Genomic DNA, 16,887 nt, shown 5'->3' with positions numbered 1-16,887 from the left:
TCGGGAGAGAGACACGTGGTGACGATGCTTCAGGTACTGCAGTCTGATCCTCTGCTCTTTCAGCTTAACACCTGGCTGTACAGGTGCTACTGTCATGCTGGAGTAGAACTGTGACCAAAATATTATGTCCCAGTGTAGATCATTTTCATATCCAGATAACTCCAGGATATTGACAAAAGTATTGGGACACCTACTCATTCAAGGGTATTAAGAGCTGATCCTGCTTCTGTTGGAGTAACTGTCTCTACTGTCCAGAGAAGAAGACTTTCTACTAGATTCTGGAGAAGGAGTGTTGCTGTGAGGATTTGATTGCCTTCAGCCACAAGAGCTCTAGTGAGGTCAGGATGTTGGATGATGATGATGATGATGATGATGATCACCATTCCACCTCATCATCCCCAACTCATTCAATCTGAAAGTACTGGATGGAGCTCCACCACCATCATTCCAGAGAACACAGCTCCTCAATGCTGGGGGGCTTTATACCCCTCTACTAGCCCACGCCTGGCATTATTAGGCAGCATGGTGCCGATAGGGTCATGATGTTGATCTGCTCCAGAGAGTCCTATTCTATTGGCAGTACTTCCTCTCATTCATTAGAAGGGGTGTCCACAAACTTTTAGACATATAGTGGACATTCTGGAATGATCATAGTTGGGGATGATGAGGTGGGGTGGTGATCATAATCATCCAACATCAACAACATGCAATCAAATCCTCACAGCGATGCTTTTCTCCAGAATCTAGTAGAAAGTCTTCTTCTCTGGACAGTAGAGACAGTTACTCCAACAGAAGCAGGATCAGCTCTTTTAAAACCCTTGATTTCAGAAGAAACAGTGAATGAGCAGGTGTCCAGATATAGGGGGGGTACCTGTGTGAACGCTGTGTGTGTGTGTCTCTCTCAGGTGCAGGACTGTCATGTGATCAAGTTCATCCCTAAAGATGAGTATGATGGTCGGTCAGCTGCTCTGATGGTGGGGGCTAAAAACTCCTCGCCCTTTCATGTGAGTTTACAAACACTAATTATTCTCTCTCTCTAGTGACAAACCTCTTTATCTGTTTATGTACAAGACCACACACACACACACACACACACACACACACACTCACTCCAACCCCAACCCCCCACACCCCCCATCTTAATTCTTCACCCCCGTTCACATCCTTGACTTTCGTGAGTGGACAGTTTGTGTAATAGACTGGAGCAGTGATCCGGCCTGGAGGGTCTGGATAATGAGAGCTGAAGTGTTCGTAGAGGAGATTGACTCTGAGTGTGTGTGTGTGTGGAGGTGACCTTGCTGTGTGTGTGTGTGTGTGTGTGTGTGTGTGTGTGTGTGTGTGTGTGTGTGTGTGTGTGTGTGGAGAATTAATAGAGGCAGTTAAGTTTGCTGTTCTCTCCTAACCTCTCCAACTTCCTTCCTCCCCCCCCCCCCCGAACTGATTGGCTGTGTTTGGGTGTATTCGTCTCCGGGACCGAGCTCCTGCTGCTCTGCTGATGCTGCTGCTGTAGCAGAGAGGGTTAGCAGTGACTGATAGATGAGCAAGTGGAGAAGACTGAGGCAGTGAGGAAAAGCACTAATACTCATCCCTAATAGAGACCAGGACCTTCAGCCGAGCGCTGTAGTCACAGAGTGTGTGAGTGTGTGTGATGTGCTGCAGGATTATTAGGCCATAGATAGTTTGCATCCCGTTCTGAGAGTCCGGCTCCTGTGACATGAGAGGAACTTCACCACAATTAAGTTCAAGTGTGGATTTATTTATGTAGCGCTCTTAGTGGTGCTGCCTCTTATTTATTTATTCATTCATTCATTCTTTTTTGTCGTCAGCTGTTTATGGATCTTGGATTATCCTAACTATACATGTTTTATACACTAATCAGCCATAACTGCCTCATACAGAGTGGGGCCTTCTGAGGCATGGACTCCACAAGACCTCTAAAAGTGTCCTGCTGTGGGATCTGGCACCAAGTCCTGCAAATTGTGAGGTGGGACCTTGTGATGAAGTCACATAATGCCTGACCCATCACCAAGCTTGCTTAGGGGCATTTTAATGGACGCTGGGTGTTGCTAAAGTAAGAATGTGTTTGTACTCACCTGAACCTGCTCCTCAAGGACTATCTGGGGGGACTGGCGGCCAATTCTGTATGAATTCTGTGGACAGTAATCTCGTGTTTATATGTTGTATTTTCTGGTTCTCACCTGTCTGTGGTAATGGTAGAGCCCAGGTAGATTAGGGACAGGGCTACAGATTTTAAGAGGAGGAAGTGGGAGAACTAGGAGGGCCTTGTTTGGAGGGAAAGGGTTGTGTCTAGACAGTAGATTAACTGTAGATTAACTCTGGCTGATGTAAAATCAGTAAAACTTGGAGCAATCTTGTGAAAGTAGAGTACTTTTAAGTACTTTTAAGGCGTTTATTTGTCTTTTTGCACAGTTTTGGAGTGTATGGAGTGAAGGTTAATAAAAAGCACCTGGAAGTGTCCGGCTGTCTTCAGGTAGTGAACCCCACTTCCATTCCTGACACATGATCATACCTAAATCCATCTTCACAGACCTCTATGAGCATCCAAGAGCCTTGGACAACCCATAACCCTGTCGCTGCTTCACCGATTACTAGGTTCTGACCGCTGCATACTACTGCAAGACCGCAGCTAATTTAATAGTGGATTAGTTTGTCCTCGCACGTTTCTCACGCTAAAAGCAGTTCAGGGTGCACGTGAACCGTGGATTAAAGACTCCAGGACGGTGTGGAGAGCAGTTTTCCTGAAGCTCTTCCAGTTTACAGTAGTAAGTGAGAAAATGGATCATGTGGATAAAACCGTCAACATCGCTCTGGTGTGTGAGTGGAGAGCAGAGTTCTGTTAGTGGGAGGTGTGGGAGTCTCATATGGACTCGGGCTGAGAGTAAAATAAATAGAATAGCCTGAGCCATTATAAATGCTCAACATGGTCCCTTAAGTCCCGCCCTTCAACAAAAACAGCCAATCAGTGTCTCAGATTCTTACGCTTGTCCATTTCTCCTGCTTCATCACCTTCATCATCTTCAAGAACTGACTGTTCTTCACTCACTGCCTGATATGTAGATCCACCCCTCGACAGACAGGAGATACTGGACCCAGATCAGCAGTGTTCTTCACTTCATTGTCGGGTTTTACTGAATAGAGTAGACAGACTTGTTATTAAGAGTGGGTTGTGTGTGGTAACCCCTCTCTCTCTGTCTCTCTCTCTCTCTCTCTCTCTCTCTCTCTCTCTCTCTCTGTGTAGCGGTCCGAGAAGTCTATAGAGATGTTCCGCAATGCTGGAGTACCCCCTAAACAAAAAGTGACGATGTTCCGCGTGACGGAAAATGCTGTCATCAAGCCAGGTACCCTCATCTGTCAGAGAGAGGCTTTCTGTCTGCTGCAGAAAATAAGAGCGGTGTTTATTCTGCGGGGTTAATCAGGGGGTTGTCAGAGAATAAATTTGAGTAGGTCCCGGATGAGCTGTAACGTGATGGAACTACCAACTGTGCTTTTCAGCCGAGGTTCCCTAGCATATTTATCATCCTCCTCCTCCTCCTCCTCTTCCTCTGTTTGTTTAGGCACTCCTCTGTATGCTGCCCACTTCCGTCCAGGACAGTTTGTGGACATCACAGCCAAAACGTGAGTGACTATATATATATATATATATTACATACTATATATTACATGTTATTATATATATTATATATAATACTCTATATGTCCAAATGTTTGTGGAAACACCCCTTCTAATAAACACATTCAGCTACTTTAAGTTGCACCCTTTGCTGACACAGAAGTGCAAATGCACACACAGCCTGAGCAATTCTCCCTCAAAATCCAGTAGAAAGCCTTTTCCCAGCAAAATCAGGAGAAACTTTTTTTTTTTTTCATCCTTTTTTTTTTAAATAAATCCCCTTGACTTCAGAAGAAGTGTATGAGCAGGTGTCCCAATACTTTTGTCCAAATGTTGTTGGTTAATATAATAATATTTTGAGATGTCTTTTACAGAAATGTTTTCATTCTTTTCTGAACGTTATCGGTGATCTGGCTGTGCATCGTGATGGTGAGGTTAGGTGGTTAGGGTATCGTCGCTGTCCTGAAAAAATATTTTCCAAACAATTTTCAAAAATTTGTCTAAAATTCCCGAACAATTGTGTGATTTATGACAAACAGTCTAATAAAAATGCTTAGAACTTAATCAAATCTTATTAAATTAAAATAAATCAATACATTTGGTTTAAATTAAATCATGGTTTTACCTTCTAATGTAAAGTTCATCATGTAAGATATTTATTCCTGAAAACACAGATCGTCAGTAGACTGTTTATTACTCACATGGAACAGAAACAGAAACCCTTCAGTGCTGATTTCTGCAGATTTCAGCCGGAGGGTTTGTGCTGTAGCTCACGTCACCCTTCCGTCTCTTATTGGCTTCATTTTATTTTTATCATCCGGAATCTAGTAATCACTGTTTAACTGGAACGAACTTTCTGTCTCTCACACACACACACACACACACACACACACACACACACACACACACACACACACACACACACTCACACACCGATCTCCAGCACGCACCCTGCACTTGATTAGAATCCCAATCATGATGTAATGGTTCATCCTGAGCTGCTCTTCAGCCCCCCACCAACTCCCCCACCCTTCTGTTGGTCCTCCTTCTAGAACATGACCGCTGCCTGATTTAAATGTGTGTAAGTATGGCAGGTCTGGCCGAGACCCGCAGCAGGCCATTCTGACAGCTGATCCGACCAAGAAGGCCCTTCAGTGAAACTCTGAAGCTTACAGAAGATCAAACGGGGGCCAGGCTGTCTGTGGACAGCAGGCTTTAATAAGATAGATCTGCATATCTCAACACACCCGTAGCCAGTTTTTTGGCTGATGCACATTTGGCAGCAATTCAACACTTGTTTCTGGACATTTTTGCCCATTTCTCCCGGCCTGTCCTTGCGAGCTCCGCCAGGTTGGATGGGGAGCTTCAACTGGATTCAGGTCTGGGCTCTGGCTGGTAGGTAGACCTTCGTCTGAGGTCATCTTCAAGGGTCTTGGTGAACCTGGTTGCATTCATCTTTCTCTCTATCTCGGCTAGTCGCCCAAGTCCTGCTGCTGAAGTACAATGCCATCATGATGCTCCCACCACCATGCTTCGCTGTAGGGATGGTATTAGTTGGGTGATGAGCGACGCCTGGTTTCCTACAGACCTGACGCCTGGTATTCAGGTCAAAGTTTTTTTTTATCAGACCAAAGAATTTTGTTTCTCATGGTTTGAGAGGCTTTGCAGACTCCAACAGGCTGTCATGTGCCTTTACTAAGGAGTGGCTTTCGTCTGGACACTCTACCTTATAGGCCTTATGGTTTGTGGAGTGCTGCCTGGATGGTTGATCTTCTCCAATCTTCGCAAGGATACGCTGGAGCCCTTTCAGAGCGCCCCTCGGGTTCCTGCTCGCCTCCCTGGCCAAGGCCCGGCTTCCCCAATCGCTCAGATTGGCCGGGCAGCCAGTGTCGTGACACATCCTGCCCCCCCAACTGTTCCATTGGTTAATATTGTGCATGTGATTAATTGCCCCTCTTCTGTCGTGCTTATTTGCCAGATTACAATTTATGGGAAGATATTTACTGATCATTACTGAGAGGTTTTTATCTGGATAACGCGTCACTATTTAACTTAATTTATTAATAACTAATTTATTAAATGTGAATCACTAATTAGCTCAAGTTCTACTATATAATATTGTTGTTGCTATGCTGGCATAAACAGCTAATACCAACGGGTAAAGCTAGCTATTGTACACTAGCTATCCGCTATTGAGCTTGTTTCTTTAGCTCAATAAAGCTTGCTTACAAATATTAGCAACAGTTCTCTACATCCTATCACCCCCCTGTTCCATTGGGTGAAATTGTCTACGTGAGTAATTGCCCACTCACATTTGGGGGCAAAAAAAAAAAGTTTCTGAGCTCTGCAGGTCATCCTTTTGACCCCATGGCTTGGGGTTTGCTCTGACATGCACGGTCAACTGTGGGACCTTTTATATAGGCAGGTGTTGGCAATCCGTGGTCATGTCCAGTCAGTTGAATTTACAGGTGGACCAAGGTTAAGTTGTAGAAACATCTGAAGCAGCAGTATCAGTGGAGACACAATGCACCTCACCTCACTTTTGGGTGTCCTATCAAAGGGTGTGCAGAATTGTGTACATATGATCTACAGACGAAGTCTGGCTACTGTAGACGAAGTGTTTAGCGTAATGAAAGGTGGAGAAGGTGAAAGGTGGTGTGCAGACCTTCCGTCTTGACTGTACATAGAAAGTTGTGTTGTGCCTTTCTCTAAATTGTAATATTGAGGAATACAGAAATTCATTGTGTGTTCTCTTGTGTTGTAGGATCGGGAAGGGTTTTCAGGGAGTGATGAAGCGCTGGGGTTTCAGCGGACAGCCAGCCTCTCACGGCCAAACCAAAACCCACAGGAGGCCGGGCTCACTGGGCCCCGGAGGGGTGGGTTTACTCGGCACATTATCCTCGTCATCTCTGATTCTTTGGTCTCACTGCTGGATGAACTGACCCCTTGTTTTCCGACAGGATCCTGCTAAGGTGTTCAAAGGGACGAAGATGCCGGGCCAGATGGGGAACGTTTATGACACTGCGTTTGGCTTAAAGGTAAAGATTGCTGTTCGTTGAGGGAGCAGTCGTAAAGCCACGCTCAGTTGAGTGATGCTGGGAAGCTGAAAATTTTCTTATGTTGTAACAAACAGTACATTTAAGCTCAGTCTCCACTTTTAATCCTGAAAAATTCTACATTCATTCTGTAATTTAGCTACACTGTGTCCAAAAGTTTGTGGGCACCCCTTCAAAATTAATTCAAATGCATTCAGCTACTTTAAGCTGCACCAATTGCTGACACAGATGTGCAAATGCACAACACAGCTTGTCTAGTCCCTGTAAAAAAAGTACTGCCAATAGAATAGGACCCTCAAAATGAACCTATTAACACCGTGCTGCCTAATGCCAGGCGTGGGCTAGAGGGGTATAAAGCCCCCCAGCATTGAGGAGCTATGGAGCAGTGGAGGAGCTGTGCTCTCTGGAATGATGGTGGTGAAGGAACTCAATCCAGTACTTTTGATTGGGGTGGTAAACATCGTCCAACATCCTGACCTCACTAATGATCTTGTTGCTGAATGCAATGACATCCTCACAGCAATTCAGCTCCAGAATCTAGTAGAAAGTCGCCTTTTTGGACAGTAGAGCTTTATATATATATATATATATATATATATATATATATATATATATATATATATATATATATATATATATATATATATATATATACACACACACACACACACACACTTAATTTAGGAAGAAACCATAATTAAGCAGGTGTCCAAATACTTTTGACCATATAGTGTTGGGAAGGGAAGATCAGTAGGATGAAATATTACCTTTTAGGGCTTCTGGATGAACCCCAGTTTACTCTTTTGGTACTGAGCTCTCACCCACACTATACACCAGTATTGCTGATGTTTGTCTTTTCTTACACACACACACACACACACACACACACACACACACACAATCAATCCCTAAGGTGGTACAGTATCTGACTCTGTGTTCTTTTGTTGATGAAGCACCTTTAAAGCTGCCGGTGTTACGATGATAAATGAGAGAGATTCAGAAGTGTGTGTGTGTGTGTGTGTGTGTGTGTGTGTGTGTGTGTGTGTGTGTGTGTGTGTGTTTGTTTGCTTTTCTATTTGTCAGGTTTGGAGGGTGAACACCAAGGATAACATCCTATATGTCAACGGCTCTGTTCCTGGCCATCGCAACTGTTTGGTCAAGGTAAGACCACCCTGATACACCTGGACATTCTGACATGCAGACCTTACCCATTCTGCTAGTATTGCTCCATTTCTCCTCTATGCATGAACACACACACACACACACACACACACACACACTCTCTTGAAGAATCGTAGTGTCTTCTCAACTCCAGATTGGCTGGTTTCTGCTGTGCTCGTCACTTTCAGCAGCGTGGAGCTAAAATAAGAGCTTCACACTCACTGTCCACGTCAACGCCAGCACCAGCCTTGGCACACACACATACTTTCACACTTCTGCTGCGTCATCTATCTCTGTATCCATACAGAACCACGCTAGTGTGTATAAAGTGCATTAATAACTATCAGCACATCGATCGGCAAGTCAGCAGTTGGGTGGGCGGTGTGTGCTGGCCTGTGTGGATGTGAAGATCGCTCTAAATAGATCCTAAAGTTAAAACCGTCAAAACAGTCGGCGGAGTTCCTCACTTCAGAGCTCTGGGAGAGCAGATCCACTCTCTCACTACCAAGATCCATGCATTTAACGTTCCTCTGATGTTCTCTCGTTTGATTGTTTGCTCAGGTCAGAGACACCACTCTGCCCCGTCGCCTGAGTAAGAACAACAGCCCACCCTTCCCAACGTTTTTTGCTGATGGAGATGAGGAGCTTCCTGAAGACCTGTATGATGAAGACATGTTCCAGTTCGGGGAGCCCATTCCGGAGTGACCGTGCAGCCCTACAACTTTTCCTCGTTTTTGTGTCTAACCATCCTCGGCCATCTGTCTCCATAAGGGCGAATGGATGCTTTGTTGCTGGACTCGCATGAAAGTGTGGACATTGTGGACTTGAACAGCCCTGAACATCTGATGGTCCGAAGGTGGTGTAAATGCATACTGGCTTCTTTTATATTCGTCAACATTAAAATATCTGAAAATTTATTTTTTTTAATGTCCAGAACATTCATTGAAAATGCTAGCTTCTGTTTGCATAGTAAAGTTGTCCACCGTGACCTGGATTATCGATTATTATAGATTGTTACTTAAATAATTAAATTAGCTTTAGATTCGCTTTGACAGTTATATTGTATCTAATGCGAAATTTAAGGGTTAACCCAGTATGTCCAAATGTCCATCTTGTTTAGATTCTGCAATGGTTGAGATGGGCCACTGAGATGTGCTGCCTGTACTAGCTACTGATGGCCTGTGTAATGTAGTCTGTAATGCTGCACTGCTGTACGGACAGATAACACCACCACCATGTTTAACAGTGTTTAGTGTCATGGCTGAACATGTAAGTCACTACTGCAACCTGGCATCACTTCTAAAATGTAAACAGTCTACCAAAAATCCATTCCTACTACAGCATATTCGTTTCTACATGATTGTCCTGTGGATGCCCGGGCCATATCAACAACAAGCAGTATTGCAGTTAAAACTTCAGATCCATGACTGTAGAAAACATGGATGCCGTGGTTCTGTTCCAACAAATGTTGTCACAGAGCAGCTTTTCAGAGATCCGGGTTCGAGCCTCTTTTGAGAAAGCCACAGTTTCAGGAAAAATCCTCAGATCCTTTATAGACCTTTATAGGAACCAAGACTCAAAATAGGAACCCATCCTCTAACTGGACAGACAGGAGATGTTGGAGATGTTCTGATGATGTGAGAGCAGGTGGTTGTGAGTTGTGAACGTGAGTGTAGGACACATGCTCAGTGTTCATGTGAAAGTCCATGCAGGTTAGCGATTATATGCATCTAGGGTGAGTGCAAGGATTTAGAGCAGGACCGCAGCACAACTGGCAGCACCAGGATAGAACAGTAGTGCTGCAGCATCTCAATGCATGAGAAAGAGACAGCAAACAGAAAAGAAGGATAAACAGGGAGGATTTTGAGGAGCAAACAATGGCAAGTTAACACAGCAGGAGAGCCTGATCCGGAGGGTAGGCAGGCAGCAGCACCCAGCCTAAATGAATGGACTTCCATCAGCTTGAGCTGACAGCAGGGGACAGCTCGAGACATGGGAGAAGGAGACAAGGAAAGAAGGTGTTTAGGAAGACCAAAGGCCTACTCATTTAGTAGACCCGCCCACTTCTCCCAGACCAAGTGTGTCTCAGACCGTCTTCATTGAGCAGGTTTTTCCTTAAGTACATATGTAAAAGTACAACTCCTGTTCAAGTTCCTCTACAACTCAGCTCCTCCATGTAAAGAACAGAAAGGGGGCGCCATTCCGGTCCTGCAGACGACCGGCCTCTTTCAGATAAGGCTCGTCAGCAGGGATGGTAGCTGTGCCTCCACAGAGTTCTACTCACTGTTGGCTACTGTGGTGTTTTTGAAGCAGGCTTGGAGCGATTTCAGAAGAAGTTCGAAAGAAATCTTACTTGTGACCTTTACATAAAATATGGTGGGGGGTTTAAGAGGGGTTTTTGAAGCGCCCATCTCACTCTCACACACACACACTCCGTCCCTTCATCAGTCACTAAGCTTCTATTCATGCAACATTAATGCTGCGATTTACTCCCCTCACTTACAGAGGCAGAAATGTCAACCATTGTCAGCATCTTTTCACTGTCCCTCGGGTAAAGCGTCCCACTAGACCATCCCCACAGACATATGCTGTCATACTGATGCATTTCCAGCTTTCCATGCGTCAGCCCGATCCAGCGCATATCCACAAATAACTGAGGAATCGCTGACGATGCACACACACTTACACCATACTGGCCTATCAAAGCTTCAGAAATCAATCAGCTGTCTTTCTGCCCAAACACCAGAGACCAGCTGAGAAGCTTAGCCATTCTTACTGTAACCCTAGAAAGTGACCCCATTACTTATTTATACTTTTATTTATTTATTTGTAAGCCCAATTGAAGGGACATACAAAGCCTTCGACACAATAGAGAGCTGCTAACCTGCCAAAACATGTACACTATCTATGTCCAAATGTTTGTGGACACCCTGTAATGAATGCATTTGGCTACTTTAGTAAAGTTGCACATTAAGTTGCAATTATGGAGCTTCATCCAATACTTTTGGGATGAGTTAAGATGGTGATTATCCAACATCCTGACCTCACTAACACTCTTGCTGCTCAATGCAATCAAATCCTCACAACAATGTTCCTCCAAAATCTAGTAGAGAGTCTTCTTCCCTGGACAGTAGAGACGGTTACTCCAACAAAAGCAGAATCAACTCTTTAAGACCCTTGATGTCCCAATACTTTTGTCCATATAAACCTCTTATTCACTTATTATTCAGCAACTACTACAAATGATGGTGTATCTGAACATGAGGGACAGGCACACTGTCAGCAGATCCTTTAAGTCCTGTAAGCTGTGAGGTGGGTGGGACCTTCATGAGCATCAGTGGGCCTTGGGTGACCATGACCAACAGTTGACCTTCCTTGGAGCTCTTTTGGTAGGTACTGACCACTGCATACCGGGAGAGAACACCCCACAAGACCTGCCTGCTGATGTTCTGGAGATGTTCTGACCCAGTCATTATCTAGAACATCACAGTTTGGTTCTTGTCAACTGCACAAGAAACTGATGTTTAACACTGTGCTTAGAAATTCTCAGATACCTTCTCGTAAGACCTGCTCATTTTGGTCCCTGAAGCAGAAGGAAAACAGCAGGTAAATTTAAGATGCAATAAGAGAGTAATTTACTGATGGGCTTCTTGCTGACGACGGCCCGTTTTGCAAATTAGGGCATTGTTTTTGTGAAACTAGCAGTAGTGTCAGTAAAATATGTAATTATGCCCCACAAATCTGTCGCCTCCGTCGGCCAGAAATGGCAGATTTCCCAGTCTTCTCCTCATTTGGCCTTGTGCTTCATACCAGGACCTTGCTTGAAGTATGCAAGTGTGAGCACACAGGAGCTTGAGCTTGATATACAGTATACTGCTCATTCATTGTTTCTTCTGAAATCAAGGCTATTAAAAGAGCTGAAGAAGACTTTCTACTAGATTTTGGAGAATGAGCATTGCTATGAGGATTTGATTGCATTCAGCAGCAAGAGAGTGTTTGATGATCAGCAACCTACCTCATCCTCCCCAACTCCACCATCATTCCAGAGAACACAGTTCTTCCACTGCTCCACAGCTCCTCAATGCTGGGGGGCGTTATACCCCTCTAGCCCACACCTGGCATTAGGCAGCATGGTGCCGATAGGGTCATGATGCTGATCTGCTCCAGAGAGTCGTATTCAGGGACTAGACAAGCTGTGTGTGTGCATTAGAAGGGGTGTCCAGAAACATTTGGACATAATATAATGAGTGTGCCTGTGAGTGTGTGTGTGTGTGTGTGTGTGTGTGTATATATATATATACATGTATTATATATATGTGTGTAATATTTGCTGGTGCATTCTGCCCAACATGTTTGCATGCCTAAAAAAAACTAGCAAACACTTCCATAGCAACTGCATAGCAACAACTTCACAACCACCTGGGATACCATAGCAACCATTGCCTTTTACATTAATTTATCCATCCCCTGCAGAACACATTTAATTTTAAATGTACACTATATGGACAAAAGTATTGGGACACCTTCTCATTCATTGTTTCTTTGTAAATCAAGGATATTAAAAGAGTTGACCCTGCTTTTGTTGTTTGTAACTGTCTCTACTGTCCAGAGAAAAAAATAATATTATATTGTGTGTGTGTGTGTGTGTGTGTGTGTGTGTATATATATAAATATATATATCATGTGCTGAGAAAAATGAGATGAATCATTGTAGGGTCTGGCATTTGTAGAGCTCAGAACAGTGAGCCAAATCAGTTGGATGCCACAATCCCACCTTAATGAGCTCATGCATATTAATGAACAACATCCAGCGCCAAATCTCAGAATCAGAGAAAACGCTATTACAGCAACTAAAGGGGGAAAGACCCAGTGAGCCATTCTCTCTCGTCCTAAAGACACGACTGAAGACAAAAAGGCCTCTGAAGCAGGCGGGCACTGAGTACAGGCCTGGACCAGAGCATCATCCCGAAAGATACCCAGTGATTAGTGATGCTGAGGCTCACAGTCTTTGTACAGTCATCAGCTGTGAAGGACTGATGTGACAGGTTCATCCAGCAATGGTTTAGTTTGCGGTTGCATTCATTTCATTTAGAATTTCTAATCCAGACATGACACTTGTTTAGCAGGACAGCTGCCCAACACCCCAGAACCGAAGCCTCATAAATTATCACACAACTGAATCAGCACCTCTGTGGCCAGCCTCAGCAGAAACTGCACAGCGTGAGCTTCTGAAAGATGGAGTTTACTGTGGGGCTACTGTTTGGAAAAGCTCAAGGCCAGCACACAAAGATAAAGGCATAACGCCTTCAGCCTGCGGTGTCTGAGCCAGCTGTTGAAGGGCCTGCATTGCATTACCTCCTCAACTCCTCAACACATCCCATTTAAAAGTACTGGATGGAGCTCCTCCACCATCATTCCAGAGAACACAGTTCTTCCACTGCTCCACAGCTCCTCAATGCTGGGGGGCTTTACACCCCTCTAGCCCACGCCTGGCATTAGGCAGCATGGAGCCAATAGGGTCATGATGTTGATCTGCTCCAGAGAATCCTATTCTATTGGCAGTACTTCTTCTCCTCTACAGGATCTAGACAAGCCGTGTGTGTGTGCATTTGCACATATGTGTCAGCAATGGGTGCAACTTAAAGTAGCTGATTGCATTCATTAGAAGGGTGTCCATAAATATTTGGACATGTAGTGTCTCTCCTGAACAGTTATCTCCTGTATTGCCCCCTCTGCAGTCAGGTGTAGTCTTGGCTGGTTGCTCTGCATGTGCATTCCGGTGTTTTTCCACTATGGCAATAAAATGCCCCTGCATAACGAGTAAACCTGACGGCTAACACTGTTAGCCTTCATTCCCTTAAACACAATTTTAACGACCTCTCTAAAACACACAAAGCCTTTTGCTGCTCCCAAACAGATGAGTTATATTCACAGGGTTTTAATAAAGCTGGCCTGAAGTGTGTGTGTGTGTGTGAGAGAGAGTGTGTGTGTGAGTGTTATGCAATCGGCCGCTGTACACAGCATTATTAGCTTTCCTCATGCCAGCTATTGTTCTCCTCGCTGCTGTGCAGTGCTCTCGCCTTGAGGGGCTTCTCTGTCTTCCCCGGACTCACAAGCATAGTAATTTGTGTCCTTCAGAAGACGCTCTCCTCATTCTGTCTGTTTCACTGCATTTCCCTTTTATCTCTGTTCTCTGGTGTCCAAGACAAGACAAGACAGACCCTCCTCTAACTGCTCTCTTTAGGGCTCATTTGCCCTTAAAGCTGATACACGAGCAAACGCATGTCAGTGTCAGTAAACACAGCCGGGAGCAGCTCCATTAATATGTACCTTAAACGCTGATGCTGGCGCTTTATGACTATTCGGTACTACCTAAAGAAGCCCTCAAGCCCCCTATAGCCATGTATGCTCTTAAATAAAGAGGCATGTTTGTGATTAATCCGGCAATATCAAATCAAATCAAATGTATTGATTTATTTAACTGCCGTCGTCACAAAGCAGCTTTACACAATCAGTCATTAGTAAAAGACAAGAAATCAACAACATAAAAAGACATGAAAGTCTAAGACCCCCAGTGAGCAGCCAATGGCCACAGTGGCAAGAGCTGGGGGAAGAAACCTTGACCTGACCTGACCTGACCCGTCCTCCTCTGATCAGAACTATTTATAAATTATTGATACAAATTACCAAACCATCTAAACTGCTGCTGTACTGCTCAGGTGTGCAACATATTCATAATTATAATATAATAATGTATTGTAATGTAACTGTGAAAACTTAATATAGTCAAAGCAGTGATGAGAGGAATTATGGTAATATTAATAATGGCAGATATGATATATATATATATATATATACAGTGCCTACAGTGAACAGTATTACCCCTTGGATAGTGAATACTGGTCAGCAGACCTCAAGGTTCTTGATGGTGTGTGTAACTAAATAGTCCAGCTATATAAGCAGAAGCCGCCCATTCAGAGCTTTGACCCCTTAAACAGCCAACGTCCCAGAGAATAGCCCGTCCAGTCTGTACAGAAGGCCCTGTAGTGTGAAATAAGCCTTGGAGTGTTAAGGGGTTAAACATACTAATCAGCACTAATCAGTGTCGCACCTTAGCAAACACTTAAAATACCATAGCAACTGCATAGCAACAACCTCACAACCATCTGGGATACCATATGAACATTTCCCTTTTACATTAAATTATCCATCTCCTGCAGAACACATTTTATTTCAAATGTGCACTACATGGACAAAAGTATTGGGACACCTTCTTATTCATTGTTTCTTTGTAAATCAAGGATATTAAAAGAGTTGACCCTGCTTTTGTTGGAGTAACTGTCTCTACTGTCCAGAGAAGAAGGCTTTCTACTAGATTCTGGAGGAGGAGCATTGCTGTGAGGATTTGATTGCATTCAGCAGCAAGAGCATTAGAGAGGCCAGGCTATTGAATTATATCCCCTGTATAGTGATACAGTGCCTAAAAAAAGTATTCACCCCCCTTTTATTGCTTCCCACATCAGACCAGCTGCCCACCCTCCTGCTACTGCTCTCTGCTTACCGATATTACTCTCATTACGCTGACCATCTCTACTATGATTATGTTCACTATAGTATATTATGATTATGTTGCACATCTGAGCAGTATAACAGACTTGGTGGTACCATGTCTCTTATCAATCATTTATAAATATTTATTTTATATTATATTTTATATTTTATAAATATTTCCAGCTCTGAGGGAGTTTCTACATTGAAACACATTTTAAGTAGGCCTACCAAACATGCTCCAATAAAGGTTGTTATGGAAAATTATATTATAACCACATTATAATTGTATATTGATTCATAATAGACTCATTTAATCTTGTATCCACTTAATATTTCGTATGCATAAATGGTGTTCTGTTCTATATAATCTACTGCACAGTTGTACGGTACATTCTGATGCTATGTCTGGCGCCAGCCGAGGCCAGACAAGGAACACATGGATAAGCATTAGCTGAAACAGAGCAGTTACTCACGTTGTTCCCCAACTCACCCTCACACTCAGGGTCACAGTGTCTTAAATCTATCAACAATAGGCAGAAAAGTGTGCCAGAGGTCACGCACCACCAGTGTTAATCACATACACTCCTTCTTAGGAGGTGCCAGGTGTCGTAAGTCATGACTTCAGGGTGCGTATGCAACATGTGAGGGTGGGAGGGGGATATTCCTATAAGTATGTATGTTGAATACCATTGAGGCAATCTGTATTGTGGTCACGAGCTGCGTGCAGATTCAATAAACTCTTGCTACTCAATGCATATTCTTGTCTGCCTTATCGCTTTTTGACAGAATTCCACGACAAGGTCAACAGGTTCGAGGGCACCCAGGTCTCACTGATGCTCATGGAGGTCCCATCCACCTCACGTTAGTCTTGTCACGCGCCAGATACCACAGCAGGACCCCTTTACAGCATGCCTCAATGGGTCAGAGCTGTTTTGGTGGTACGAGGGGGGCCTACACAATATTAGGCAGGTGGTGCTAATGTTATGGCCGATGTGTTGTGCTGGCTTCACTTGTAGCCGTGATTCTGTTTGAACTCTCAGTTCACAGCTGGCTTTTGACTTATTTCTACCCCCAACCTCAGCACATCTGTGCCGTTGTGGGGTGTGTGCGGTGTGGTAGGAGAGAGTTAGTGGGTAAAGCCACTCTGTTCCAATCAACACACACACACACACACACACACACACATCATCCCACCTCACTTCCTTCCCAAATTACCCCTTGATCAGTTCACCTCCCTTCATAACCGTTTTGCCCCCTCCTATTGCCACACCTGCTCAACCCAGCACCCTACTGCTACATGCACACACACACACACACACAGTCACACACACAGTCACACACAGTCACACACACACAGATGTCTATCTGATTCCCTATGTGTTTGAATATCTGGTTCAAATCTCCCTGGCAGAAATGTGTGTGTGTGTGTGTGTGTGTACAGCAGCGAATGTGCCAGCAGCAGGATTTGCTTCCCTGAGAAATGCCAGC

General features: G+C 44.2%; 1 protein-coding gene across 1 annotated transcript in view; it reads left to right on the top strand.

Moving 5' to 3' along the window:
- Positions 1 to 8,765, top strand: part of mrpl3 (mitochondrial ribosomal protein L3) — an 11,040-nt gene extending 2,275 nt beyond the window's left edge. The window contains 8 exon segments of the mRNA XM_072676501.1: positions 1 to 33; positions 906 to 1,004; positions 3,260 to 3,359; positions 3,576 to 3,636; positions 6,396 to 6,507; positions 6,592 to 6,669; positions 7,771 to 7,848; positions 8,410 to 8,765. The exon segment at positions 1 to 33 is cut by the window's left edge and continues 59 nt beyond it. Of these exon segments, the coding sequence (XP_072532602.1) occupies positions 1 to 33; positions 906 to 1,004; positions 3,260 to 3,359; positions 3,576 to 3,636; positions 6,396 to 6,507; positions 6,592 to 6,669; positions 7,771 to 7,848; positions 8,410 to 8,553 (705 nt within the window). The 3' untranslated portion in view covers positions 8,554 to 8,765.
- The last annotated feature ends 8,122 nt before the right edge of the window (positions 8,766 to 16,887 follow it).

The sequence above is a fragment of the Salminus brasiliensis genome, chromosome 3, assembly GCF_030463535.1.
Source record: "Salminus brasiliensis chromosome 3, fSalBra1.hap2, whole genome shotgun sequence".
Classification (NCBI taxonomy): domain Eukaryota; kingdom Metazoa; phylum Chordata; class Actinopteri; order Characiformes; family Bryconidae; genus Salminus; species Salminus brasiliensis.
Note: the sequence above shows the minus strand (reverse complement) of the source record. Positions and strands in the feature narration are given on the sequence as shown.